This window comes from Crocodylus porosus, unplaced genomic scaffold (genome assembly GCF_001723895.1).
Source record: "Crocodylus porosus isolate Cpor-Errol unplaced genomic scaffold, CroPor_comp1, whole genome shotgun sequence".
NCBI classification, from domain to species: domain Eukaryota; kingdom Metazoa; phylum Chordata; order Crocodylia; family Crocodylidae; genus Crocodylus; species Crocodylus porosus.
Window position 1 is genome coordinate 9,403,850 of NW_017728931.1, and position 16,223 is coordinate 9,420,072.

At 46.6% G+C, this 16,223-nt stretch overlaps 1 protein-coding gene across 1 annotated transcript in view; it reads left to right on the forward strand.

Moving 5' to 3' along the window:
* Window positions 1-14,613: 14,613 nt before the first annotated feature.
* TEAD4 (TEA domain transcription factor 4) overlaps window positions 14,614-16,223 on the forward strand; it is a 63,362-nt gene continuing 61,752 nt past the window's right edge. The window contains exon 1 of the mRNA XM_019543861.1: window positions 14,614-14,884. Within this exon, the coding sequence (XP_019399406.1) occupies window positions 14,614-14,884 (271 nt within the window). The remainder of the gene's footprint in view (window positions 14,885-16,223) is intronic.

The following is a 16,223-nucleotide window of genomic DNA, read 5'->3' on the forward strand; positions in this document are numbered from 1 at the left end:
TAATAACCTCACCCAAACCTCCAGTTGTAAGCAGTAAACATAAAACTCAAGCTCCTAGGCTATAACATAAATCTCTGCCAATCAGCAATAACATGATTCTTCCTGCCACACCAGGGTTGCTTCATCTTTCCCCAACCTCAGGCCATACCTGCAGTCCAGCCTCTCCTCTTAGCTCAGTCTAGCAACACCCCTTCCCCTCTAGCTGCCCCATGGGGAACTGCCTCCCCAGACTCAGTCCTGGGGTTTAAATGGGAGCCAGGCCCTGCCCTTCCGCTGACCGCTGACAGGTATGAGTCACTGGGTCCCTCCAGTTGCCCTAGCAACCGGCACCTGGGCTCCTTCCTCATTGCTCCCAAGAGTAGCAGGCACCTTAGTGCCCTGCTACATGCTGTCATACGGAAAATAAATTATCAGGGTCTCCAGAGTGTGTCCCTTGTGGTAACTGTCAATGACAGATGACCAGTCAAAGTTTAATCCCTGGTAACCAGTGACCACAGCATTACAATGACTGGAAGAAAGGTCGTAAGAGCCCTGAGCATGGGCCAAGCAAGAGGCAAGAGTGACATGAAGCTATGGAATGGTGCAGAGGGAGGAATGATGGTGCAGATCAGCCTGTCTGGCCTGATAAGCTCTTCCCCAAGTGACTTTCTGGAAATGAAAATCACAAACACTGTGCCAGAGAGAGGGGTTTGCCAAGGAACAGCAGGATTTAAAGGGACACCAATCACTTAAGGAAAAAAAAAATTAAAACATTTGGGATGACACCTGCCCTGTATCCCCCTGCAGAATTCCTCTCCCCTCTTGCTGTGTGAAAGATCCACAGGGACGGAGGGGTGTAGGTTGTAGCTGTGTTGGTCTAATGACATAGGCAGGCAAGGTTCTTTGGGTAAATCTGATATCTTTTATTAGACCCACTCAAATAGCTGGGTAAAAAATCTTCTTTGCAAGCTTTCCTCAGGCTGAGGAATTGAGGACACTGGCTCTATAGGGGAAACAGTAAAAACACCTGTATCACATCCACCAAGTATGGCAGCTGGAAAAGTGGGGGCGGGGGAGGTTAATAATACATTTCCTCTCACTTCTCAAGAGTTGCAGGTGCTATTTGTAGCAACAGGTGAAAGAAAGTCAGACAAATGGAAAGTTGATGGTGTCCCTTTAAGAACCTGGTTTTACTTAGCCGGTGGTTGTTGTTATGTGCAGATTAACTCAGCAGAAAGTACATAACCTGCTGACCTTCCCTGGGAAAGGGGGCTGGGAGGTCAGAGGAACCTTGCAAGGAGGCACTGTCTTGCCAGGTCCTGGGGAAGTTTAACCCCCACGTTGCAGTTTCTGTTCCTATTTCCTTCTGGCCAGTGGTTTCATGGTAAGGAAGGGGTTGGCTGGGATTGTATTTAGAGGGCCATGTCTCTTGTCATCTCCTTCCCCATCTACCCCTTCTCTTTCTGTGAAAGTCCTAATAAATTCAGCCTCCAAGGAAATGGAAAATCTTTGCCAACAATCAGTTGACCTTATCTCTTTTCAACAGAGAGAGGCTCCACTGAAGTCAGTGGACTGACACTTATCACATTGTGGCCCTGCTTCTGACCTCACCCCAATGTCTTGCATCTACTTGTGCCCTGAAGGGGGCTCTGCCTCTCCTACAGATGAATTAACCCAGGAGTGGCCAGCCTGCAGCATGTATGCCACAAGTGGCATGGGCAGTCTTGATGTGCAGCACATGGACTGGGGAGGGGATATTCAGTGCAGTGGCAGATTGAGCAGGGAGGAAAAAGCAGAGCCGCAGATCAAACAGGGGCAGAAAGCAGAGCAACTCGTTAGGCTGGGGAAGAGGATTGAAGTGGCATTTGGAAAGGGTGTGGGGGAGTTATCTGTCGCATGAACCCCACTAAATTAACCTGAGCATCTGTCCTGAGCTGAAGCCCTGTGCAGTGATCCAAAGATTTCTGAACATCATGTGGGCAGCATTGAGCTGCCTGATGTTTCCAGAGTATGTGCCCCAAAATTAGGGTTGGGGAGGTATCCCAGTCTCATATAGACATTCCTGCCACCAGATGCTGGAGTTGGACTGTGTCACATGACTCATCTGATTCTGTTATTCCTCCCCTATGCCTTAATTCAACATTACTTAATTCCTTTAAGATTATGCTTAATTCCTGTTGAAGTTCTTGGGGAATAAGCATATGCTTAAGTGGTTTACTGACCTGAGGACTCAATTTTATTTGTGTAGGAGTAGTAATTTGTTCCTCCCTTTTGACTGACTTATGGCAGTGAGTCTGTGTTGGATACCAGCTCCAGTGCCAGTGCTGGGCAGGGGGGCATACAGGTGCCCAGATAATGGCCATGTGTAAAAACCTATCAAACAAGAATGATACCAATGTAGGGTCTGAGCCTGTGCGTCAAGTACTGTGGTCAGTGCTGATGGTTGTTCTCTGAGACTCAGCCTCAGCTCGGCTGCATTCATTGGCTTTAGTGTTGCAGCTACATCCCTTGGCTCCTTGTAGGGGGATTTTCAAAATCCATCAGAAGGATGTTCACAGATAGCTCATGGGCAAAACATTTTCCAGGAGACCCTTGAGGGTTGCTCATAGCAACTGGAAATTGAAAACGCTAAAATTGAGGTTGTCAGGGACAGCAAAATATGATGCTGACCACAGTACGTTACTTGCTGTCCATTGTTGCCCATGGGCCAATGAAGGCTAGGAAACACTGGTTTGGTGACTTTAACATAGGCTTGGCAGTCAGACCATGGCTGAAGTTTGCAAGAAATTTCAGGTACCTCAATTGTGGTGTGACTAACTTGAGACTTGAAAAGAGGCCACAATTTCAAAAACTATGCAGTGCCTGTCCTGTGAAAATCGGGGCCCCTTTTAACCCATCTCAAGTTGAGCACCCAAAGTCACTGTTTTATTTTGGAAAACATGGGCCTTAATCTTTGTCTTGGTCCTGTTCCTGCTATATCATCACTCTAGGATGGCTGCTTCACCGTGCTGTGCTTCAGTTTCTCTGTACTTGAAGTGGAGTTAATGATGCTCATTTGTAGTGGGATGTTCAAGGCCATTGACTTCCAACTGACTTTGGCATCTCTGCTGAAAATTCCCTGTCAGGGATATTGTTAGGACTGCTCATGGACCAAGCATGACTCATAACCATTTTGACCTAGTAGAACATAGGCGTGAGCCATGTCAAATCACGAGTCTCTGAGCTTGTCCGTGGGGGAATGAAGGTTGGTGTTTTACCAAACACATGCTAACTAACAGTGTTTCCAATGCAGACAAAGATGCATTCATTTTTTATCTTGTCCTGGTTAACTTTCTTGTCAGTCTTACCTCAGCATGGATTCTTCAACTTCAGTAGAATAACTCCCAAGTTTTCACTGCTGTTAGCCAGAGCATTATCCAGCCCTGAGCCTGTGTGTGCATCTCACAGGGCAGCAAGGGCCCATGTTCCATTTTCATCACCACAAATGCAACTGACCTTAGTGTACAAGGCCATGATCAGCCTTATCTCATTGCATTCTGTTTTACAGCAGAATCAGGCGCCGTATAGATGGAAATTCTCATCTCTCCTTGTTTTGATTCATATCACTATGATGGATGCTGCATCCTCTCTCTGTTCAGCCAGGGCAAAACTACCACAATGATTAAGAGGATTGTTTTGCTTTCCTCAGGAAGTCAGATGCCTTGTATATATTCAGCATCCCAAGCAAACCAAGCGTGTGCTAAGGCGTTTGGTGCGCTAAACATTTAACTAGAACCCAGACTCGCATGTGATAGAGTCTGCAACATGGGCATTGATGAGGATCCTCCCTTAAAAAGTCATGTCCAGTATTGAGGCAGGCATAACAATTGCACTGGGTGGACAGGAGGTGCAACAAACTACATAGTCTTGCCTTATGTACATGCTGCAATCTCAGTTCTCCTTTCCTCCCTGCCTGTCCTGATGCTGCTGCCAACATGTTCCCATTCCCCACTATGCATGAATCTCTGTCTATACAGCAAAAGACTGGATTACAGCTAGGCTGAAGCTTGCCTATCCATGCTGGGATAACTCTGTCCTTCTGCTGTAATGATGTATTGTGTTACTTCCACTGAAGCTTTTTATGAATGCATATATTTCTGAATGTAGTATAACTAAGTAGGCCTCTGAATATCATTCGGATTTCCACACTTGTATTTATTTTGTCCCTATGGAAAAGCCTTTCTTGGGTCATGGTTTTTACCTCAATCAGAGGGATCAAAACCCCTCTGAGAAATTGCACTTAAGATACAGAAGATCAGTAATGTACTGGGAGGGGTGGGGAACATGTGACTGGGGATGCCTTTGGCAGGGTACAAAAGCAGCTATTGCACAGTGGTGGCTAATCACACTGCCTCAATCATCATGGCAGGAGCTGGCACTATCCCAGGCACTGTGTGGCTGCCCCAAGTACAGAGCTGCACTATTACACTTCTGACAGAGATGTAAAGATTGTCCCTGTCTCAAAGAGTTTAGAATCCATACAAGTCACAGGCAGAATAGACTGGATGCATGGGGAACAAAAAAGCATATTGTTGAATTATTGCTTGTGGACATCAGGGAGAGACTGATTATTTGGAGGGGATTTGAGGGAGGCAGAGGATAGACAGCTGTGGGTTAGAATGGAGAGAGGGGGTATGGAAAAAGGTACCATTATGGAAGAAGTGGCTGGGAAGCATCATGCGTGGGATTACCCCAGAGCAAAATGGTCAGCAGTAAAGAGGCTAGGACTAGAATTCTCTGTTCCTTCTTGACAAGTCCTCACAGGTATAAAGCTGGATTCTGGCTCAGTTCACATTCAGAGTCACAGAAAGTCACCCAGCATGGAATTCTCATTTTCCTGAAGACTCTGGTGTTTATTGCATGTGTCCTTCTTTTTCAGGGGAACTGAACCATATTTAAAGCCTTCCTTTGGATTTTCCAGCCTTCTTCCCCTCTGGTAAGTTTCAGTATGACTTTGTTGCACTTTACTTGCGAGATTTCTTAATTTCCTCTTAAATCTGCCTTCCTGACTCAAATAACATATTCCTTGCTATGTTGAAGGTGAGTAACCAGGGGTCACTGGTTCCACATTCTCCATTATTTGAAGGTAGGGTCCCTTTGTGGCAGGCCACCATCTATCTCTTCCTGGGATCTTTACTTTGTGGGTTATTAGGTGGTACCTGTTGTTTTAAGAAGCTTTTTTTTTTTTTTTTGAAGGTGTCTGCTTGGATATGGTATTAGTCACTGGAAATGAGAACACACTAGTTAAACTCCAGTGCCAGAGCAGTGTCTCATGGTTTAATGTACCTTGACAGTGAGTGCAATATTCTTCTGCTGTTTGTATAGTATAGGTGTTTGTAGAGGAACACTTAGCCTTAGGGTCACCAACTGAAATGAAATCCCTGACAAAACCTAGAACAGAAATAGAATCCTTGTCACCAGACACCTGGGAGTTATGCTGGATGCTGCCATAGGCATGGCCAGATCTAGGATTTTGAGAAGTGGGGATGCAGTTGGTGTGGTGCATCATCATATAGAACATAACACACATTTTTTCCTTCAGATAAGAAGAAATTAGAAGCTTTACTAATCTGGTAAGAGGTTAGGGCTGTGTTATTCAGTTTAAGATCAAAATAAAAACAAATGTGACTTTAGTGGTATGTGCATTAATCTGCTATATTGTATAGTATTATTAAAAAGCACAGCTAACTAGGCAGAGTAATGACAAATATTGTTTCATTAGTCCTGTAATTATTGGAATTAAATATACATCTCTCTTTTCAGATTTACAAAACAAAATCTAGCCTTCTCTAGCATCTTGACAGTGCATCTAGTGCTTCACTGAAAGTTATTTTCACACCTGAGTTAATGTTCACCCGAATTAACATTTCTACACCTAAAGTGAATGTTTTAAGTTAGAGTTAAAAACAGTCTGCAGGGCTGTGAAATAGGAGCTACATTACCAGGAACAACTAACAAACAGAATGGCAGAAGAAAGGATAGTATGATTAGTGGAACATCAAGACCATTAAAAAAGGCGAGAGGGTTGTTAACACCTATGGGATGAAGAGGCAGGAATTAAAGGGTGATTCACCTGCACCACTGCACCCTCCTGGATCTGCCCCTGGCCACAGAGAAACTGCTACAGCAGGACCCCTGCTTCCTTGACAGCTTCTGGCTACTCCCTTCACTGCCACTACAGGAGCTGTGCCTGCTGCTGTGAAGGGGCTATAGCTGATGTCTGAAGGTACAGATAATCTGTATCTGGCTTCTGTTGCTCACAAAGCTAGCAGAGTGAAGGGGTGTGCTGCCCCCTGGGAGCTGTTGGTGCGGATGCCCTCACAGAGCTGCTAGTAGCACTGGGCCAGACCCTGGTGCACTGCCTTTTTTGCTAGACCAGGGTTGTCCAGCTTGCAGCTGGTGGGCTCCCTTCCTGCTGCTGCTTCCCTTGCTGGTTCTGCTGCTGTTGGAGTCTCTGGGCTCCCCCAACCTTCCTTTGGCTTCTGCTTCTTGCTCCACCCTTAGGGGTGCGGCAGCATGGCCTGTGCAGCCCTTGTGCCAGGGGCATGGGGGAACCTCTGTGGGAGGAGCCTTTGCAGAAGAGAGGCCCAGTGATGCTTTACTAGAAACTAGGAGTGTAATCCATGTGGTGGGGGAGCCTAGGAGTATGGGATGGGAGCATGGGAAGTTTAGCTTGTGGAGGGGTGAAGGGGCAGCCACTCAGAAGTTACAGAGTCCTGTGCTTAGACCATACAGCCTCCCTTTCCCCCTCAGGATGCATGTAGGAGGGTAGCTCTGCATGGTGGTAGGAAAAACATTTTGCACAGTGTTGTTCTAAGAAAACTGAACAGCTGGAGACAGCTGGCTACAATTCTTCACCTCCTCAGGAAAGTATGATTTTGTGTTGAGCACAGCAGCTGCCACAGGCACTTAGGAGGGAGCTGTTACCAATGGTAATAACTTGGAGGATTGATATTAGGAAGCAGATGTGTCAGATTATGGAGACAGTTCAAGATGCTGTCCCTGTCAATGAGGCCTCTCCTGAAGGGCCCTTGGCAGCTGCCTACCCTGGTGGGATCTCTGAATCACAATGAGATACCTATCATACGCAAGGAAGAAGAGAGCTAGCATTGAAATTACCAGCATCAGGGAGACCAATTCAGCTGAAGTAGTTGGAACTGAGTGGATTTTGCCCTGTAATTTTTGTACTTAATTTCCAGTGGTCCACAAGCCTGAACTTTAGGGAGCGGCACTGTAGTCCCTAACAGAGAAAGACACGGGCCAGGAGTGAGTAAGAAATAGGAGCTGAACAGAAGGCAGTGTAGTAGAAGCTAGCACAGCAATAGCATGAGATACCAGCTTATATGAGCCCTGTAGGAATGGCTGGAGTCTGAACAAAAAAGAAATGCCAGCAGTATTTACTGCCTGTCAGTAAAAAAAAAAAAAAAAAAGAGGATAGTAAAGGTTCCTGTGAAAACACAAGGATCACCTTGTGACACAAGACAAAAAAATGGAAGAACAGGAAAAGGAGTGCAGGCCTCTAGCTCAAAATGGGGGGAACTAACAGGAGGTGCGAAGGGGAGAACCCCAGACAATATCACTGCTCTGAGAAAAAGACTAGTGATTTTTACCTCTGTCTGGACATGTGTTTTTATTGAGTGAAAGGAATCAGGCAGAACTGGTCAAAAACTGGAACTTCTGGTCCAAGGGATATTCCGACACTTCAAATACTTGTTTTCATTCTGTATCAGAAGGAAAAGCTGAGCTCTTTAAAAAATCTTTGATAAAACAGAAATCTATCCATCCATCGTTCCATCCATCGTATTAATTCAGGAGCATCAGAACATTGCTTCTCAATAACGTCAAAACATTTTATTGTAAGAAGCATGCATTCTGTTAATTAATATGTATACACGTATTTGTTTGCATATAATTGAAATTTAATATTTTAGTACAATATAAACATTGATAGAAATTACATTGAGAATGCCAAAACAGCATTTCCAATGGAAATGGAAAGCAACTCTTTCCAATTTTTTTGACATACTCTTAGCAACAGGACACCCTCCCTCCCCACTTCCCTGCCACTCCATAGCCCCCAGCCACAGGGAAAACCCTTTGTCCTGTGCTTGGATTTGGTTAACAGCCCTAGAAGCGGAAGCCCTCTGTTTAATCAAAAGAGAGAAGGTCAAACATGGGTCATGACTGTTCAGGTTTCCCTGTCGGTTTCCCTCAGCCTGAATCTCGGTGGATCACTCTTTGGCCCTAATTCAGGAAAAGGCTTAAGTCCATCTGTATTTAAGAAAACACATATGAGCATATTTAGGTGCCTTTCCTGAAAAGGCATGCTGTCCTGAATTAGGGCCGTAGGTTCATGGCCTGTTTTATTCTTGGCAGTTTTTAGAAAAAAGGCCAGCTAGGGTGTGTTCAGACGTGTGGACATATGGTTCCCCAGGGACAAGTAGCAGTGGCACACCTTGCATCACCACTTCTTGTCCCTGGGGAATGCCTGTGCCACGTGTGAGCTCTGTAGGAATGGCTCATATCTGGCATCAGGCAAGTTGCCTCAGATGGCATAGGGGAGGCTGGGGCCAGCACTGTGCTGGCCCCATCAGCCTTTACCTGGGGTCCTGGGTGCCTCCCAGAGCTGCAGCCACAGCGATCCTGCCAGGCGGAGTCTGACTGGCAGCCACAGCCTGGCTCCGAGTGGTCTGGGTATGTTTTTTAGCATTGCATGTTGCCTGAGTATGTGCTGCTTCAAGTTCTTTTTTCTACTTAAAAAAAATGCAGAAAAAACTGGAGCAGCACATGCTTGGGCAGTGTGCCCTTGCAGTATGGAGAACCCTGAACTGTGCAGTACGTGGTGCTGAAAATGTGTTTGTATTGCCACATTCCACATGACCACACTCGTTTGGACATGCCCCTAAGGTTCAAATGTGGTGGTCATTTCTGTGATAATTTCTGTGGCATTGACCAGAGATGGCTAAACACATTCTGCCTGCCTTCAAGCCCACTTGATTCACTTCCCATTCTATGCTACTATAAGGCGGGCTCATTCCACAGATTGTGGAAGCCAAAGAAGAAAAAAACCCACAGGGTCTGTGGACATTTGAGCCCACAGTCAAGGGCTGCTGTGCTTATGCTCCACTTACAGCCTTACAGTTGGCATTTATAGATGTGCTCCAGGGGTGCAGGTGGCACTTTAATTAGAATCGTTTCAAGAGCCACTGTAATTAAAGCTCCCAGAATGTCATGTGTATCAGTGTCCTTGCACTGAAAAATGGCAGCAGGGGTTCTTTAACTAAAGTACGTTCAACAAACTTTAGTTAAAGCATTCTTGCCACCATTTTTCAGCATGGGGACGGTGATACACGTCATGCTGGAGTCTTCAGCATGGTAATTACTATGCTCCAGCAGCAGACTCAATTAATCGCACTGTAATTACAGCACATCAGAGCAGCCTCTCTGTATGTGTATTAGGCGCCCAGTGTGTCTACATTAACTCCAGACTACTCTTTTAAGACAACTGAAATTCCACTAAAAGAATTAGGGGTAAAATTTGCACTGGTGAAATTATGCTGGTTTAGGTTTTGTTTGTTCCTATCCATCCTGGGTAGTTGTCTTCTGCAGGCATGCAGACTAGTTTTTGCTCCTCTTAGCTGTAAGGCAAATCTAACATGCAATTTATTCCTGGATGGCTAAATGTCTGTGTGTTCCTAATCCCAGGGTAATTTTACATTGGTATATAGTTGTAGGCTTAACGTTAGCTGGGTCAGACTATTTCCCTCCCAGTCAATGGGTGATAAAATTATATCTTATCTTGTATGTGTCGCACCCCTTTTTACCCTAGCGTAGACCAGGCACTAGAAATTGGGGTGTTCCATAGCCATCAAAAGAGACAGCCTTTTTTCCACTTTCCATGCTTTAGTTTCCCTTGAGTAGCCTCAGCTCAGACTTTACTCTCTCTTTGACTCTCAAGAGCAAAATCCCTTAAATAGCTGAATAACCTTCTGCTGAGCACCTGCCAATGAATCTGACTTGGTGGTGATAGACATCTGGCAGAGGGAAGTGGAGTGGGGCAGGGACAGTGAGCAACTGTTGGTCACTGGTTTCAGGGTCTCTTAAAGCTGCAGTCCTCATTTTGGTTCAGTTTTCACTGCACTTTGTGTCATGTTGATAAAGACTAAGGTTGCTACCCCTACTATCTTTATTTTCCTTCTCTGGAGGCAGAAGTGCGCAGCATAGGACTTAGCCCCGTTGGGGGTGGGGGGGTGTTAAGTAGAAAAACAGGAATCCCTGTGACTACAGTTCTGAGTTGAGTCCCTTGATTCCCCATCAGGTTTCTGAGCTACTTACAGATTAGATACTTCCTGTTTAGTATTACCATTTATCTTCTTATTTCTACAGTGTTTACAGGGGCTTTTGTGCATTTTTAAAGTGTAAAATGAGCACCAGTATCTCTGTTGTGGCTTTAGATTGAAACAAAGTCTTGTGGGAAATAGATTCAGTGAGGGGGTTTTCTTTCCTTGAAATCTCAGCTCCTGGAATAACATAAATTAATGAGAATCTCTGCTTTCATGTAAGGGGAAAAAAAGAGCAAAAAATTCTAATGTTCAGAATTGCAAAGAAGAGTTTGAATGCATGAACCCTAATGACTCGAAAACCAGAAAGGAAAATAACAGGGCCCCCAAATTTATACTTCTTTAACCAATTTCAGGATTTTCAGGACTGGAGTCCTGATTTTGCCCTTGGACAACAGGAAGCCCCTTGTTACCTTCCCAGCACAGGCCTTGAAATAGAAAAGGTTCTCTGGGTCTCCTGGAGGGTGGTGAATGTAGGTAAGGTGCCCTCACCAGCTCTGGAGACAGGAGGAGGGTGATCTGCCCATTTAAAATTGCTTGACCCAGTAGTTTCTTTGATTCTGCTTTTCTCCTTCATTTTTTTCCCCTTTCCCACTATTTCCCACCCCCCTCACTTTTTCTTTTTCTTTTTTCTTTTCTTTTCTTTGTTTTACTGTTCTTCCTTGGCTTATTACCTGTTTCTCCTGAGCCTTCCTGTATTTCTTCCTTTCCATCACCTCTCTTTCTCCTTTCATTATTATTTGTGTTGTGATGGTGCATATGATCCTTAATGAAAAGCAAGGCCCTTGTGCTAGGCAAAGCTCGATCACCAAAGAAAGATGATCTCTGGCCTGAAGAGCTTGCAGCTCACATGTGAGACAAGATTCTGCTCATGCTTCACTGCACTATCTCCATGGTGCTCTCTAGTCTTCCTAATCTCTCTCCCCTTGCCTGCTCCTACTTGTACCTTCCTCTCCCTGTTTCTGGTTTATCTTTTTAATCCCTTGTTTCCTATTTGCAGTCTCTGCTTCTCTATTTTTCCCTTTTTCCCTTTCCTTTCTCTTCCACCCTCTCTCTACGTATGACATTCACTGCCAGTCTACACTTAGAAATTGTTCCAGAGTAAGTTTAGGCTGTCAGTTTAAGTCATAAAAGGTGTTCCAGGTATCTGGAGCAGAGAACCCTTGAGCTTTACACTCTTCTCTGTGTCTTCCCTGCTCAAAGTGGGGCCTCATGGTGCCCCCTCCTAACCCCACTTGCCTGAGCTCTCTTCTTCTCTCCTCTGTTCATGAGACAGAGCCTGGGTGCTTCTGAGCTATCTGTTGTGCTGTGTGATTTTTTTTTTTTTCCTACTGCTCAACTTGCTGTACTTGTAATGTGGGATTTTTTTTAGCACTTTCATTTTGTATTACAAGACAAACAGCCTAGCTCAGGGTGTGGACCAAGGGCTACATAGGAAGCTTTGATGAGCTCTTGCAGGTCAGGTCAGCAACCTCTCTACCACCGCAACAACTTACCAAAACTCCATATGAGGCTTTAGGCGGGTGGGGGGCAATGTTTGGGAGCAGGATGGGCAGATGTGGCTGATCTGCTCCCTGCACACCCTGCCCAGGTGGGGTGGGCCATGTATGCATGGGGATGTGTGTGGGTTGTGTGTGTGGGGGTGCATGTGTGTAAAGTGGGGGCTGCCTGGGTGCTAGATTCAGAACCAATCAGGGCTGAGGACAGGGAGAGGAAAGTGGGGGGTGGGGTGGAAGGAGAGGGGTGCAGTTCATGCATCAGAGCCTGGGCAGTGAGGTCTGTGACTGCCCCTGCAGTGCTCCACATGCGGCCAAGCCCCACCCAAGGCAACCAGCACCAGCCCAGCCTTGGTCCCAGCCCTAGCCAGTGCACAGCTTCTGGTGGGGCTGTTCCTAGTGTGGCTCTGTTCCCCTTGCCTCCAGCGGGAGTTGCCCACCTGAAGCTTCCTCCCTATCTGCCCACCCAGAGTGTCACAGCAGGGGCAGGAGTGGGAGGAGGAGCAGCCCCTGGAGACAAAGGGAGAAAAGTAACCCCTGGCTGGCTGCAGACACATTGGGAACTGCCCCACTAGAAGCTACATGCTTCTGGTCTTGTCCCTGCTGCACCACTCCTGATGGGTGGGAGAAGCTTCAGCCAGGCAGCTTCTGCCTCAGCTCGTGGGCCTTTGGCTCTACCACCCTGCTGCCTTCCACCCACCCAGCTGCATAGGTTTCCGTACTTGCATATGGCTGCTCATGGTGCCAGGTGGGTGAAGTGAGTGGAAGGCAGCCTGGAACTGGAGGTAGAGCCCCGCACACTGAAGCAGGAGTCACCCAGCTGAAGCTTTCCTCCCCAGCCACCCAGAATAGTTCAGCAGGGAATGGACCAGAAGGAGGAGCCTCCATTGGAGGCACCAGGAGCAGATCAGCTCTGCTGGGCCAGGCCTCTGCCAGTGCATGCAGCTTCCAGCAAGGCTGTTTCCAATGTGGCTGCAGCCTGCCAGGGGCTACCTTGCTCCCCTCACCTCCAGCAACAGCTTCTCTTCCCATTCCTGAACCTGTTGTACCACTATGGGTGGGGGGGAAGCTTCAGCTAGGTAGCTCTTGCTGGAGGTGACAGGGACATGGAAACAGCCCCGCTGAAATCTACTCATGCTGGTCGGGGCTCAGGCCAGCAGGCATAGGCTAGAGTATGGTGTGGGCTGCCCTGGTGGGAATGGGTGGGACTTGGCCCCATGCAGAGCACCACGGGGGCAGCCATGGGCTGGATTCCATCAGCTGGCAGTCTAGCTCCGACCTGTGAGCTGTATTTTCCTGCCCCTGGCTTAGCTAGTTTAAAGACCCCTATTCTGTGGCTTGTGAATCACCAGTCCTCTAGTGGATCACAAAACAAAACAGCAGCAAGTTAAGTTCACTCTGCAGGAGATACTTGTTCAGTGAGCCCCCAAGTAGAGCTTCCACAGACTACACGTACTCCCTGACTCCCCAGTCTGACCACCTCTGTTTGGCTGGCTTGGTCTTCTCTAGTGCAAAGGTTTATAAGGTGACTGTTATTTGTATGATTTTAATGCCCAGAAGTATTTTGCCGCACAAATATGTAATGAGAAGCATCTCTCTGCCCCAAAGCCCTTATGATTTATGTAGACAAAATTCACAATACTTATCTGGCCCATGGCAGGTCCTTCAGCTCTACCTGGCCCAGGTACAGGAGGCAGCCTGGGCTGGTGACACATGCAGCTGGTCCTGCTGTTCCAGGTGCACAGTGAGACTAGGGTGGCACAGCATCCAGACGTAGCTCTTGGCAGCCCTTGTAGTGGCAGCTCCTTCCAGCTGCTGCTGCCAGTCTCCGCTGCCACCTCCAGACCTGGCCCCCCAGCCAAGGCACCTCTGCCTGTCCACCCCACACCCACCACTGGCATCACCAGATGGAGTAGCTGGGCAGGGTCTGCATGGAGACTGGCCCAGGACTTCCGTGGGTTGGGTGTGCTTAGCCAGGTGGATGAGATGGGACCTCAGGCAGGTGGGGAGCAGCATCAGGGAGTGGGACTGGTGGACAGGGCAAAGCCACTTAGGCAGTTTTGGTGAGTTGTTGCAGGGCAAGGGGAGTGCTGACCTGGCCCACAACAGCTCACAAAAAAACCCTAAGTGGTCCTCCAGCCCAAATAAGTGCCTACCCCTGCACTAGCCCATCAGGCTTTTAAGGAACTGGTTTGGAAAATGGCTTCTGGTTCTTGGGAAGCAGACAAGCCAGTGTTTAAAAACGACACTGCTCACTCACTCCAGCCCAGTGAAACTGTACCCAAGAAAATTCCAACCTCAGTCCTGAGCGATGACTAGATAATTTATCGTGGCTATGTTGTGTGGTGTCTTTCACACTAACTGAGTCCTGCCTGCTTTGGATCATTAAATAATGCATTTACAAAGATAATGAGTGCAGAGAGAAAGAGAAATTAAGAACAAGGGCAAGGAAGAGAGTGGGTGTGTTTTGTGATAAGAACTGAAAGTAGATGGCAAGCTAGTGAACAAAGGCAATACCAGGAAGGCTATTCTAAGCAGAGCCTGCTGCCAAGGAGAAGGTTCTCTTCTGGATGGTGGAGATCTTGTGTGCATTTCTGCATATTTTATTGTGTCAACTGAAGACAGTCTTCACAGTCTGATCCCGGAAGAGCCAAAAGCCTGTGGCCAGCCCAGGGTCTGAAAACAGGGGCAGCACTGAGCTGTTTTTCTTATACTCTGTTAGCTTTCATGGTGAAAGGAATCACTGAGTGAGACGGAGTATGTTTGCCCTTTTAGGTTCGGTGGCTGCTTCTCCAAGTGGCGCCTTGGAGTTTCTAACTGGCACCATTACCTCCAACGAGTGGAGTTCTCCCACCTCCCCTGAGGGGAGCAACGACTCAGGGGGCAGTGAGGCCTTGGACAAGCCAATCGACAATGATGCTGAAGGTGTGTGGAGTCCGGACATTGAGCAGAGCTTCCAGGAAGCGCTAGCCATTTACCCGCCATGTGGGCGGCGGAAGATCATCCTGTCGGACGAGGGCAAGATGTACGGTAAGGAGAACAGCTGGGGGAGTTTTATCACCTCAGGGAGAAGGAAGATCTCTGTGAACCATCAGGTTTGCCATGTGTGCTTCTGTGAGAGAGATCCCAAATGATGCAGCAGCTCAGGTTAAATGTTTGGCAAAGAAAAGCAAAAAGGAATAGAAAAGTGGATCAAAGTGACATTTAAAAGAAACTTTTTCAGAAAAGACTCCTCAAGTTTTTAATTAAAGTATGGCATGTTTTTGATAAAGGTTTTGGTGAAGTCAAATACAGTGGCTCAATGAATGCACTCATGCTGTCTTTAAAATTGTAGCTCATGCTGTCATTGTTAGGTTCTCCTTAACTTTAACTGGTGGAAGTCTGATTTCGGTGCTGAAGATCCTAGGTTCAAACTTTCACTGATGGTCTCGGATCTTGGTAGCTATGTAAGTGCCCATGTCACATAATCCTTGAAAGGGGAACTTTTTTAGCACAAATTGAGTATGAATTCCCCTCTCTCCACTTCCCTGTGATGGTCTTTTGCCTCCTGTATGCCTAGGTATATGCATTTTTTCATCTTTAAGTTGCTTTCTGCCAAGACAGAAAGAAGATTAGACCTAAACTGTTCTTAGTGGTGGCAGATGACAGAATAAGGAGCAATGGTCTCAAGCTGCAGCAAGGAAAGTTTAGGTTGGATATTAGGAAACACTTTCTCACTAGGAGGGTGTTGAAGCACTAGAACGGGTTACCTAGAGCAGTAGTAGAATCTCCATCCTTGGAGGTTTTTAAGGCCCAGCTTGACAAAGTCCTGGCTGGAATGATCTAATTGGGGCTGGTCCTGTTTTCATGGGGGGTTGGACTAGATGATCTCTTGTAGTCAATTCCAACCCTAATTTTCTATGATGCTATCTATGATTCTGAGATGAATCATAGCATGAAATCTCCTCAGGTCAAGAATGAAGAGAGGTCAAGAATGAAGAGAGGCCTTGTCCTTCAACTGCAAAAGGGGTGATGGGAAAAGATGATTTAAGGTCATTTTTAAATTGTTTTTTACCCCCCTTTGCCAAAAACAGCTAGTGAAAACATTTGCTCTCTGGGGCCATGGAAACTAGGTGCAAGTTGTGTTCTAGAGATGGAGCAGATCAGCCCAGTCATCTTGTAGAGTAAGTATGTTGAGTATCTTGACCTAGTCAACAATCAAGTGACTAATAGTAAAAATCTCTAGTAGACACAAGCCTTGGGAATTAAGGGTGTTTATACATGTGCTCCAGGAGGCAGTAGAAGGGGTACTTTAATTAAAACAGCTCCAAGAGCTGCTGTAATTAAAGCACCCGGAGCATCATTCTAACATCCTAAGGGATAGCCAGCA